Source organism: Apteryx rowi, unplaced genomic scaffold, assembly GCF_003343035.1.
Source record: "Apteryx rowi isolate R43461 unplaced genomic scaffold, aptRow1 scaffold_608, whole genome shotgun sequence".
Classification (NCBI taxonomy): Eukaryota; Metazoa; Chordata; class Aves; order Apterygiformes; family Apterygidae; genus Apteryx; species Apteryx rowi.
In genome coordinates, this window is record NW_020450881.1 from 355,542 (window position 1) to 368,119 (window position 12,578).

Genomic DNA, 12,578 nt, shown 5'->3' on the forward strand with positions numbered 1-12,578 from the left:
CCGCCCCCGCCCGTCGGGGCCGCTGCGCTGCGGCGTTTCGCCGCGCCCGTTCGCGTCCGCGGAGCAGCGCCGGTCGCTCCCGGCAGCCGCTGGCCGAGCTCGCTCCTCAAGTGCTCGTTTTCTCCGAAATCCGCCCTCCTCAAAGCTCCTGCAGCCCGGCTCAGACAGCAGCGCGTTTCCCTCTGTGTGCGTGTGTGTGTGTGTGTGTGTGTATACACACACACATTATATATATATATAATTTTTTTTTCTTTGCAGAAGCAAAAGCTTCACCACAGAGGCCGCTTAAATCTCTCTTATTTATTTATTTATTACCGTCCTTTTCAGGCGAAGTTGTTTATAATACGAGCCATTTTCTAAATACCTCCAGCTTAAGTTACTCTGTTTATTTATCTGGCTTTGCCGTTCGTTGAATAATATCACACCCTAAGGTAGTGATGTTTCTCTTCGCTGGTATGGAACTAAACCTTCTGTTAAATATTTATTGCACGTCATCTGTGCTTTTAAAAGTCAAATAAAAAGAGTCTCCGGTATTGTTCCTAGTTAACAAGGACTAATAACATTTGTACGTAGACCTGAAAACTCCCTTATTCCACAGCTACTCGATGCGGGCTCATACGGACTGTTTTAGTCTACAGTAATTGCGAGGATTTTTATAATAATTCTTCGGGATTTTCGGGTAAGCGATTTCACTCATATTCGGTCGCCTTGATTCAGATTCCCGAAGTCTTTAAAAAAAGTTAGTATCTCCCCTCACCCCGCATTTCTGTGACTTGTATTCCTTGGATGCATACAAGAGTTCGCAGAAAACTACGAAAAAAAGAATGTATTAAAAATTCTCGGCGCCAATAAACAAGATTTCATTCAAGATTAAAGGAATTTTAATGTCTGCTCCATCTAATTAAATGACTTAATAGATTTCACGTATTCTAGGAATTCCTTGTAAGTTTAGATATAGTTTTTTTAGTCTGCGATAGTGTAGGCCGGGTATGTTATAAAATGCCTGTTTGACATATTTAAACAGTCTCGAGTTAAACACATCTCTCTTCTTTTTTTTTCTTTTTTTCCTTACAAGGCTGTTTTGAAAACGTTCGCTCAATTCATATTTCTATTTTTTTTAACTCCATTGCCCCACAGTTCAATTAGAAACTGAGGGAAAACGACTGTCCGTAACTCAGCTTTTATTTGCTGAAAATTTGGGCGGAATCTCGCTCTTTTATTTATTTATTATTATTATTTTGATTTTTTTTTTTTTTTTTTTGCACGGGTCCCGCGGATTTGTTGCCTTGAGTCCGGCGGCAGACGCGGGCGAGCCACCCACAAGAAGCCGCAGCAGGGCAGCGGGGCTCTCCGCGGCTGAGGTTATTGCAGTAATGCTCCATCCTCTCAATTCCTGCCGCTGACACGCAAATTGGACCGGTAAATGCGCCGCCGCCTGCCGCGGCTGCCGGGCCGGGCGAGCTGCCCCGCGCAAGCAGCGCGGCCGCGCATCCCGCCGCGGTGCCTCGGGCCCTTGTCGCAGCCGGAGCCGAGCGCTCCCGTTTTAACGAGAATTAATGACCTTTCCACGGAAATCCCCCCCGGTAGCGGGGGGCAGAGCGCAGGGCGGCCCGGCCTCTCCGCGCCCCGCGGAGGGAGCTGGGGCCGCGGCCGCTGCGCTCCTGCGGCCCCCGGGCACCTCGGGGCACAGGCGCCGCTCGGGGCCGCGGGGGCTGGCGCGGGCGAACCGCTACCGTCCGAAAAGCAAAAGCGTCGCTCCCACCGCAAATCATGAGCTGACGCCCTTTGCTCGGGTGAAGGCTGAGTGCCTGCCTCTGGAAACGAGCTTGCTGTCGCCGGTAGCCCCGTCCCGGCTGAACCTCCCTTCTTTTCTCCCCCAAACCCTGCAGAGCAATTCGTGGAGAAATCCTCCTGCGCCCAGCCTTTGACCGACTTGTCCAGCCTGGACCCTCACGGGGATTTTAGCACGAGCCCTTCGTCCCTGTGCACCGAGCCCCTCATCCCCACCACCCCCATCATCCCCAGCGAGGAGATGGCCAAAATCTCCTGCAGCCTGGAGACCAAGGAGCTCTGGGACAAGTTTCACGAGCTGGGCACCGAGATGATCATCACCAAGTCGGGGAGGTAAGGCTGGACGGCAGCGCGCCGGGGGAGGGCAGGGCACCGAGATGTCCTCTCCGGGCAGCTGTTTAAGTGGAAATTAAACAAAAACAACGACAACCCCCTCCCCCCAAACATTCAGAAGAGCCTTGATCTTGGGGGAGCAGCAGGGCCGGGGGGGCCCCCACCGGCGGGCGCTGCTAGCAGGACTCGGCTCCCCGCGGCCACTGCTCGGCCACCGCGCAGACCTGTCCTCTGCGGGAGGCTGAGCTCSTACGGGACAAGTCCCAGCGTTTTTGGTACAAATTTAGACGCCCTAATAATCTGCAAGGAAGCCCCTAGCTTGCAAGCGAGTGGAAGTCAGCACTGTGGCTGAAAGCTGCTTTGCGTTGCGCAGCGACTTTGCAGGGCTGCGTTGGTACAGATATATGCAAATGCAGGGTCGCGGAGCAGTAATTCTGTTTTTTTGTTGTTTTTTTGGATGAACGTGTCTTTTCTCTGTTTGCATATCATGTGCAAAACAATCGCAGGTTTTCTAGTCATCTCAAAGCATTGAGCTTTCTCCCTAAGGCTCTTTGGGTTTGGGTCAGCAAAATGCAGTCGTAGGAGCCAAATGTCAGTTTTTGTAATCCCCAAAGTTACTTGTTATTAATATAGCTCCCTGATGATTTTTATAACTAGCCAAATATATCAGTGTGTGCTTAAAAAAAAACGTGTAAAATTTGCAATGTGAAGTTCAATTTTTTAAAAAGTTGCTTAACTTCATTTCTGGTATGTGGCAAAACATTGCATTTTAAAATCTACGTTTTGTCAAAATTCAAGTGAAGAAAAGGAAGCTTACATGTGGCAATACTTCTTGGGAATATTGTGGACAGGCTAAAACAAGATGCATCTGCAGTTTGTGGGGATACTCATGGAAATAATTTCTGCAGTATTTCCCTAACCCTAGCATGGATCCCACAAAAATAAATGTTTGTAAGAACTTATGTACCTTCGGTACAACTGTTTTCTGAAATCATTGTTTGTGCACATTAAGAACCAGGCAAAAAATGCATTTTTCTCCTTTTTCACTGTTACCATTTTATCTTTTTGCTTCAAAGAAATTATTCCAATTTCTAGTTGTTGTTTCTGTGTCTATTATAGAGATACGTGGGATTTAATTTCTATCACGCTGAAATAGAAGCAATTGATGTTTCCATTTTTTTCCAGGAGTTTTAAATGTAATTCTTATTTGTGGTAGCTTTTCAGAAGTTTTTATTTCTGCTCTCCATCCGCGTGTTTATTTTCTGATCTGCCTTTATTTCAGGAGAATGTTTCCTACGATCAGGGTTTCCTTTTCGGGAGTGGATCCTGAAGCCAAGTACATTGTGTTAATGGATATAGTTCCTGTGGACAATAAAAGATACAGATATGCCTACCACAGGTCTTCCTGGCTAGTAGCTGGAAAAGCTGACCCTCCACTCCCTGCAAGGTTTGTAGATTTTACAGCTGGTTTGTGTGTGTGTGTGTGTGTGTGTGTGTGTGTCCCTTCAAGAAATACCTATTAACCTTTCAATGCTGTTTGCAAACAGTGATCTGCGAGCCTGAGACCTTGCCAAAAAAAGTTGATTTGAAAACTCTGATTAATTTCTGTGAGGCAGAATCAGGCCTCAAGTCTCTGCATGAGGTTTGATTTATACTGAATGTTCCAAAGCTGTGCAGGATTTGGCTTAATGCTCTTTTATATTTTTTAGAAGAAACTTGTCTCAATTTAGATCATGAAACTTTTTTTTAAAAAAGTCTTTGATTTGTGTGTTGGTTCCCCCCACAATTCAACCTTATAATTTAAAGCAATCCAAGCACCACCAGGCAAGTCCAAGTAGAAATACTACATTACAGTACAATGCTGTTTATGCTTGAAATGATATTATTTCTTGATAATATATCCGATGTTTACTAACTAATAATTTTATTCCTGCTTTTAGTTATCTCTTACACAGCAGTCAAGGTATGTACTGGTGTATCCCCAGTAGAGCTTTTTTATTTTTTTTAAGGAATCGTAGCATTTTTCTGATACCTTAGGAAAAAAAAAATCAAGTAAACTAGCACCCTTTCCTGTTCAGAACAAAATGTGTAGAAAACTCATTTCTAAAATCCTTCCATTACTGTAATTAATGTCTGACTTCTTTCGGCACCGGGAAACTGAGGCTACAGCCCTAGGCCTTATGGTAGGAAAGCATTTCAGCGGCGACCTATACTTTATCATATTTAGCACAGCACTTCAGTATGTACTTAAGTCCCCACGACCAGTAAGGCAGAAGCACATGCAGCCTTGCTGAGTCAGAGCTGGAGATACGGCAGCAACGTGGGTGCTGTTCTGGCTCCGCAAGAAACCTTTCTGACATGTGGAGAGCTCTGCGCAGGCACACAGATCCCCTCCAGGTGTCTTAGCCCAGGGTTAAGATCTTGGGTATTACAGAACAGGAATTAAAACAGAAGAAATGGAAGCACATTTTTAGGTGTGGGTGCGAGACCAAATCCCGAACAATTTTCTTATATAAATAGTTCTGCTGAAATCTTGCTGACTCTGGATCTCTGGAAGGCAGCTCAGGGAAGTAAAGAAAAAGTGCATGCGTGGAAGCTATTATTAAAGACAGCAACCTAGGAGTTATGCTGGCTTTGTTTTCAGGGCCAAAAACTCCTTCTTGTAATGTGGTTAACAGCTAAGGGCTTCATTTTGAAGTATTGTAATAGGCACTGCTCAAACCCCAAGGAAAAAGATGACTCTTGTTCCCAAAGGAGTCAGCGTCAAACAAAAATTAAGGAAAGACAGAAATAGTCTCAGGGCAGGGTTTTCCCCTTCTTCTTTGTGTGTTAAAGTCCCTAGCTTTTTTGGGGTACCTTTAGCTAGACTGCTAATCCACATACCATCTGGCATAGAATAGCTCAATGAAGAAATTCTCACGAGACTAAGACAGGAGGCTGATCCTTGAAGTAATTAGCAAATTCCTTACCAACTTTTATAGAGATGAGGTCAAACCTTATTGCAGTTTACTATTTATTATCATATTGGTAGTTCTTAAAGGTCCCCATCAGGTCAGTGCCCCTGTGTGCTAATGTATACATATGCTGCATAGCCTGTTTCATTTTCAGGATGTTTAGACAAAGCAGAACTGATAACAACATGGGCACAGATTACTTTTTATTTCTATAAATGGTACTTGCACATATGTATATGCACTTTCTGCTTTTTGGACTCCTATTTGATGAGAAAAGGCTGTCAAGGGGTGGTACATGCTGGTGTGCTTGCATCACTGTTGCTGTTTCTGGAGCATTAATGCATCTTTTGAGGTGGGACGCCTCAATCCTGCTCGAACACATTAAAAGTAGCAGTCCCCCCATCTTAAAATGGTCCTGCTCCAGGAACAGAAACCTTCAATGAAGTTATCGCTCGTGATTTCTTTCCTTCAAATGTTTTAGTGCTGGGGACGGTCGTGCCAAGGTGCTAACTCCACATGCACATTGCTCTATTCACCTGGATAGTCTCAAAGGCATCAGGGGAATTATGCCCAAGTCACATTATGCAGGGGTGTAAGGCTTTGCCTCAAACCCATAGGACTTTTTGCTCTTTTTAGTCTAAAAATAACTTTAAACACTAAAACAACTCTTCTCAAAATTAGTAAGTATTCTGTGATGCTGTTTGAAAGATTAGTCCTTCAGGGAACTTAACTACAAAAAACAGTTTTTATCCCTGTCTTCCTGCTGTCAACATTTAAGACAACTTTATTTTGCCACAGACACTTCAATAAAAGTACTTTTCAGAAAGTCTTTTGTAARTCTCCTGAAGTGCTATCTGGGGATAGAATTCCTATGTGATATTTTGTGTTTGTTCTTCCAAGTTGCAAAGACTATTTGAAAGAAGTATCAGCTTAATAAGTTTCAGCATGTACCTTTAGTGCCTATTCTTCCTTTTCTACCTTCCTTTTCATAAAGAGTTTTTTTGCTGTTGTTTTAGGTTTTTGGCAACATTGGCCTGCCCATAATCATTTGTTTAATGTAGCTGCAGTATTTACACACTTACAGAAAACTCTAGGAAGGAAACTTTTAGAAAAGGTATTATTTTATTTTGCAAATTACCTGTTTGTAACATTAAGGTAATTAAAAGTTGCATGCACAGAGAGCTTGTAGGACCGGTCCAACTGTAAACCAGATAGAAGGAAAATGGTGTAGTGTTCCAAAATATACAAGAAGCAAGCAGTACCCAAATCATGGATATCTCATGAAACATTAAATACCTTGGAGCAAATTTAGGTCCAAATAAGGCTCCTAAAGCCATTGTGAATTCAAGTGCGCAAGCTCTCCCGTGTGGCTGACCTTTGGCGGCAGAGCTCGCGCTCACTGCAGCGGGAGTTGTGTGCGCTTCGGTGGAATGTGCACGTTTAGTCCTCTAATCCCTTTGCTCATGCACACTTGCAGTCTCATGGATTCCCTCTGCTTCAGATGGCTTTATATCTAGTTCTGAATCCTCCATTCCAGGCTGTACAAGATCAGGCCATAGGAGAAGTATGCTGATAGGTGTAGTTCAAACATGGGGAACCACGTGTTCATGTGGGATCGAAGATGTAGCAAATCAGTAAAGAAAACAAGGTCTATTAATACATTTAAGTAACTGGTATTCAGGTACCAATCCTTCAGTGACTTTCCTGTTAGCTCTCTGCTAACACCCAGGTAATCCATAGCTTGGTAGTGGTGTCAAACATTAACTGTGTACGGGGTAAAACAATTGTGCTCAGCTTTTAAACACTTAAAGATCTTTACTCACTCCCCAAGCACATATTTGAAATAGTTTGGCTTTTTGGTCCCAATTAGCAAAACCTTGTTAAGCCTGACACTCTGTGATCACAGTAAACAGTATTAGCTATCCAGCCATTCAGAATCAGGATTCAGGCTCCAAAAAAAAAACGAAACACGACTGGCTGAAAAATTGCAGAGGTTGAAAGCAATACGTTTAAGATTCCTTTTGTTTTGCCTTTGTGATTTAACCCTTTAAAGATTCAGATTTTCATAGTTTTCTACAGGAAGGCAAAGAAGTTAATTTTCATGAAAGGTAATATTCTTTTGACATAACAGGATTCCACATCTTGGGTTTTCAAATAAATCATTGTTTTTCACAAGCCTTGCAGTACAGTCAGGAGAGTCAAGAGCAGCGAGGTCCTGCGTATGTTAGGAACATTTTACTGCAGTACGAATTCTGGCACAGCATCCCTGCTGTGGACATAGCTATACCAGCCAGGCTGTGCTCATATCAATTTAAGGAAAACACCCCAAACATCTGAAGTAAGCTACACTGGTAAAACTTCAGTTCTGCTAGCAGAACTGTGTCTTGGGGATTTTGCTGGCAAAGACAGAATCCAGGATCAAACCTTTCCTCAGTGAGCAACAGAGCTGGGCTCCCCAAAGCCTTTAGTACAGACGCTCCTTGATGAGGGGATCCACATAGTCTGTCAGAGTTACGCCCCGTCACTTAGTGGTCTTTCAGTTCTCCTTTTCCCTAACCCAAACTGTAGCTCAATAAGAGAAAAAATATATATATGTTTACCTTTTTACCCTGCATCTCAGCACTAACCCACCCGCCTAATGGAACGAATCTATCAGTGAGGCCAAGTACATCATCTGAAGAGAGAGAGGCAGGCCCTCCACGGGCAATAATCAACACTGACAGACGTGGAACAATTCCAGTTTGACCCAGCTGAAGAGCTAAATTAGCTTTTAATTCAATGTCACAAAAGAACATTTGAGTTAAATAATTTTCAGCAATTTACCATTCCTGTAAAATCATTGCTCTTAAATAGCCCAGCACTTGTAAATAGTCTAGTCATAATGTATATATCTTTATATCTACATGTCTTCTGTGCTTCCTTTTCTTCTGCTTAATTTCCCAAGTTGTGGATTGTTAATTACATAGCTGCAATTAATTTTTTAATGTCAAATCACTATGCTGGACTGCAGCCTTCAACCTCTTGTAAACACACATCACCACAGCTAACGTGTGATCGAGTGCAGGTTAAAATCATTATCACAGCTTAATGTTACATATAAAGAAAAATGCATTTTTATCTGCATTCCCCCATTATCTCTCTAATGACACCATGTTTTTTCTCTTGGAGCTGTAGTCATTGTTATTTTAAGTGCTTGTTAGTACAGCTGTGGGGAAAGACATGATCAATTTTTCATTTGGGAAAAGACAAAACAGTGAATGTTAGTTAATGTCTCCATTTTAGATAACTAGATAAAATAACAGCTATGGTTAGAGAGCAATCTAGCACTTGGACACAGAATTCTTCATTATATTCCGGTGAATGAAAGAACTCCAGTCATGTGCTCTACTGTCTTTCATTAATGGTCATATTTCAGGCATTCATTAATTTAGGGAGATTATGGGTTGCAGCAAAACTGTATTATCCTAAGCTCTCAAGGAAATTCATTATATGAATCCATTGCATATCCTGAAAGCAAAATATTGTGGGCTTCTTAATATCTTACAGAGGTGGTGCCCACACGCAAGCCAAGTAGTGAGATTTTTATGAACGTGCCTTTTCTGTGTGTTTTTTAGGTTGTACGTGCACCCTGACTCACCATTTACAGGAGAGCAATTACTAAAGCAGATGGTATCGTTCGAAAAAGTGAAGCTCACAAACAACGAGCTGGATCAGCATGGCCATGTGAGTAGCCCTCCTGGTGGGAAAGGGTAAAAAAAAAAATGCAATGAGAGAATTTCTCACTTGTACCTCAGGACTAATCCTGTAGGACAAAGGTCCCAAAGGAAAAAGGCTGCCTTAGCCCAAGGTGACACCTTTCTTGTCCAGCCCTTCATACCACAGTGGAGGAGGAAGCTGTGCAAAGCTTAAATACTTTGGGTTTTAATCTCTCTTTTTGATAATCTCAGAAATCTGTTTATTATCGTTCGTAAGCACTACCTTTGCATAAGCATCACCATTGTGTTTACCTTTCTGGAGGAGGGAGTGTGGCATCATCTGCCTTGTCTGCCTGGGAATGTTTGAGCCCACAGGCTGGACGAGCACATGTTTCCACACGGGTCCTAGAGGCTGTGTCATGCTGGGTTGTTCCTGAGATAGATGGGTAGGGCCCAGGTCAACACAAGCAGTCAAATCATGCTCCCTTTCCAGTCGGAGGCAGAGCACCCAATGGGGAAAAATTCAGGGTGAGGTTGCACATAACGGTGAAGGAGAAAGGGAGGCAGGTGAGCTTTTTGCTGTGCTTCCATCTTCATTTTGCTGTGACCTGGCGGTATGTTTTGCCACACCGCACTGGCTAGCAAGCTCCCATGCTTTTCAGTGTGTGCTTGGGAGGAGTCCCTTCTGCTGAATAGCATGTCATGACTACAGGCAACCTATTAGGGTTGGGTCCATGGATAATAGCTTTTTTACTTCCAGACTCAAGGCAGAATGGATACAGAGTCAGCAGAAAACTGTTAATGTAACACCAAAGCAAGGGCTCTAGAATTATAAAAATAGATACGCCTCAGTTGTTCCCAGAATAACCTTAGACTTTCTGATACCCAATGTGCCGCAGGGTGGACTTGGGCCTCTAAAGGGAACAGCACTGGGAACAGCACTCTAAAGGGTCCCAGCACCCAGCACTGATCGGTGCCACTCTGTTGTCAAAAGCTCTGAGGCTGGAAGCTGGAAAATAGGATGCGGAGCTGCTTAGCAATGGGCTCCTGCTATGCTCCTTCAGTCATCAGTGGAGACGCTGCATTTAGCCACTGGACTGTATAATGCCAGGTAGTAAGAGTCTCTCCTAAGAAGCTGCCTGAAAAGTGCAGGAACGGCTTGGTGGCACCTTGTAATGGAGAAGGAAGGGCTAAAAGTGACTTTGAGCTAGGCAATTCTCCATGGGAAAGCTGAAGAAGCAAGGGGACAGATTTGAAAGAGTTGTTGGCTCAGAATGGGACAATTAAAAAGAAAGAGTTTTGATAAAGGAGATGTCAGCAAGACAGGGCTGATTCTGAACAATGAAACATAGGGGAGGATAACTAACCTACAAAGCAGAATAATTGTGGCACAGTGACACGTGATATCAGAGAGCCCTCCTGTAGCGAGCTATTTATTGCTTTTGCAGACTGTTTGGCATAGTGGCCATTTGTCTGAGCTGTGTTCTGTGCAAATACTTCTCATTTGAAAGGGAATTTTTGCTCATTTCAAGACCTAAAAACTGAACCACAGTCTTTATAGTTTGAAATATATCCTGAAAACTAGAAAAAAGAAGAAGAAAAAAAAATCAAAAGAAAGTCCAGCTAGATGCCTGTGAATTGTTCCTTTGTAAAGATCTGTCGGTGGATATATTTTTCCTGAATCCTTTTCCCACCATGACTCCCTTCCTGGCTGGCGGAGAATGTCTTTTTTCTCTTTATTTCATAATCTCCAGAAGGGAAAAGCTGAAGATTTGTGGGCTCTATCATCGAGTGATGATAGAGCAGTATACGTGCGCATTTAAAAAGAAGCATTTTTCATTGTAACAGGGGCCATGTGTGCCTCTAATAAAGGGCTCGCAGCAGTATATTGCAAACTAGTTAGGAGTGGTGCAGTTCCCAGAAGTCCAGATGAGTATAAAAAAGAAGTAGATCTGAGAAACTGTCGGGAACTGAGACATGTGACAGAGCAAGATGTAATCATTTCAAATACACGCAGTGGGAGAATATGATCCGTAGCTTAGGAGATGTGGCCTCCTGATTAACTTTCCAAGAAACAGCAGAGGTGGAACAGATTCTTTGCACTAAGGCTTTGAACAGCTGAAATCAATGGAAAGTTTTGCTTGTTCAGTTAAGAATAAGCCCCGAAGGCTTGACGCTGGGTTGAGCTTTGCGTGACAGACATTATGGCTTCGTGGAGCCCTCCCTTTTTAATATTTTGTGGTGTTTTATGTTCCAAATTAGGGTGTCAAGTTTTATGTGCTGCCTTGTTGAAGCTATGTAAATATCATCATTGGATGCTCAGTAGAATTAAGGAACAAATTCATTCTCTGAAGCTTTAAAAAGGGTGGTTCGCTGTGGTATGGCCAATGGTATTTCTGAGCTCCTGTGTGCTAAGGGGAGGGGAGAATTGAAATGCCTTCTGAAACCTCTCCCTTCTGTTTGAAAGAACCCTTCTTCACCAAGGAGATCTCTTTAATTGAGCTACTAAAATGTTAATTATGTTTGATAAGGTATGTTGGCTCCTGATGAAGTTTTAATGGCCTAAAAACTCTCTTTAAGTACTACTTATAGGTACAGAAGATGGAACCAACCTAATTCCAGTCTGTTCTAGTTGCTTGTTTTCTCTATCCCCCAAAAGACAGGTTTTTTGGCTGTTACGATAATTGTGGTGTTTTATTTGTGGAGTGGTTCGTTTCCTGAAAAGGAATCCACCTGAAGAGAGGAGAGGCATTTGTTTGTTTTAGCGTTTGTTTGTTTTCACTTATTCTGAGACTTTTGGACTTGGCAAGCATCTCTGCTGATGTATCTTCAGCAGCTTGCGTAACCCTGTAGCTATGCACATATTCTTCCCAAGCGTCACACAGAAGTCTTATCTCTGTGTGCATGACATAGGGCTTGCTCTATGGAAACGCTTTCAGATATCCTCAGCAGAGAAAGGAAATGGCTTCCATCTCTGGATTTTCAGTGCTGAGCAAGTAATTGCTGTTTTCTTGATTGCTGGACATTTATGAACATCGTGATTTTTTCATATTTCTGGTGATATTTTTCACACCGATTGCTGGTCTTAGGACTTTGGATTGCACATAGTTGCAGTGGTATCATCTTTGATTCACGGAGAGATCTGTCATGAGTGTATACATTATCACAGTTGCTTTTCTGGTGCAAATGCATACATGGCTTTTGTGACAGCAAAACCTGAATGCGTGAACATTTGCAAAAACAGGCGCAAAGGTGTGAACATGACCAAAGAGTAACTGTGAAGCAAGGGTTTCAGAATAGTCTTAGGGAATGATGGACATTTTTTAAAAGATTAAGCTGATAGAAGTTTGAAACCTAAATGCTTTTAAAAAGTAAGCTTTGCCTAGTAGTGCTCTTCTTCAGTGAATGTGGAAGCTGTACTCACAGCAGAGTTCCTGAATTCAAAGTCACCTCAGGGATTTTGCAGCCGGCATCCAGATTGCCTCTGGTGGCCAGTGGGAGCCAGCTGCCTCCGAAGCCCGCCTGACCTCACAGCGAGCAGGATCCTGCCACGAAGGATCCTGGTCATCTCCCCTCCCTGAGGTTGTCTGCACAGAGGCAGATGTGATGGCTGGAGGCCTGTGATCACTCCGCACTGTCAGTAAGCATGTGCTGGGGGGGGTGCCGTAAGCGTTCATGCACCCGATGTTTCTCTTTGAGCGCACCAGTGTATCTCAGAGCTGGCATCAGAGATTTTCTGCTAAATACGCAGCACAGGTAGGGGACCGTTCTGACTTGGAAACCAACCTTGGGGACTACTCTGCAG

General features: G+C 43.3%; 1 protein-coding gene across 1 annotated transcript in view; it reads left to right on the forward strand.

Annotated features, from left to right (window-relative positions):
• TBX20 (T-box 20) overlaps nucleotides 1–12,578 on the forward strand; it is a 173,322-nt gene that overhangs the window by 139,267 nt on the left and 21,477 nt on the right. The window contains exons 2-4 of the mRNA XM_026083543.1: nucleotides 1,843–2,124; nucleotides 3,407–3,571; nucleotides 8,693–8,801. Coding sequence (XP_025939328.1) covers nucleotides 1,843–2,124; nucleotides 3,407–3,571; nucleotides 8,693–8,801 — 556 coding nt within the window. The remainder of the gene's footprint in view (nucleotides 1–1,842; nucleotides 2,125–3,406; nucleotides 3,572–8,692; nucleotides 8,802–12,578) is intronic.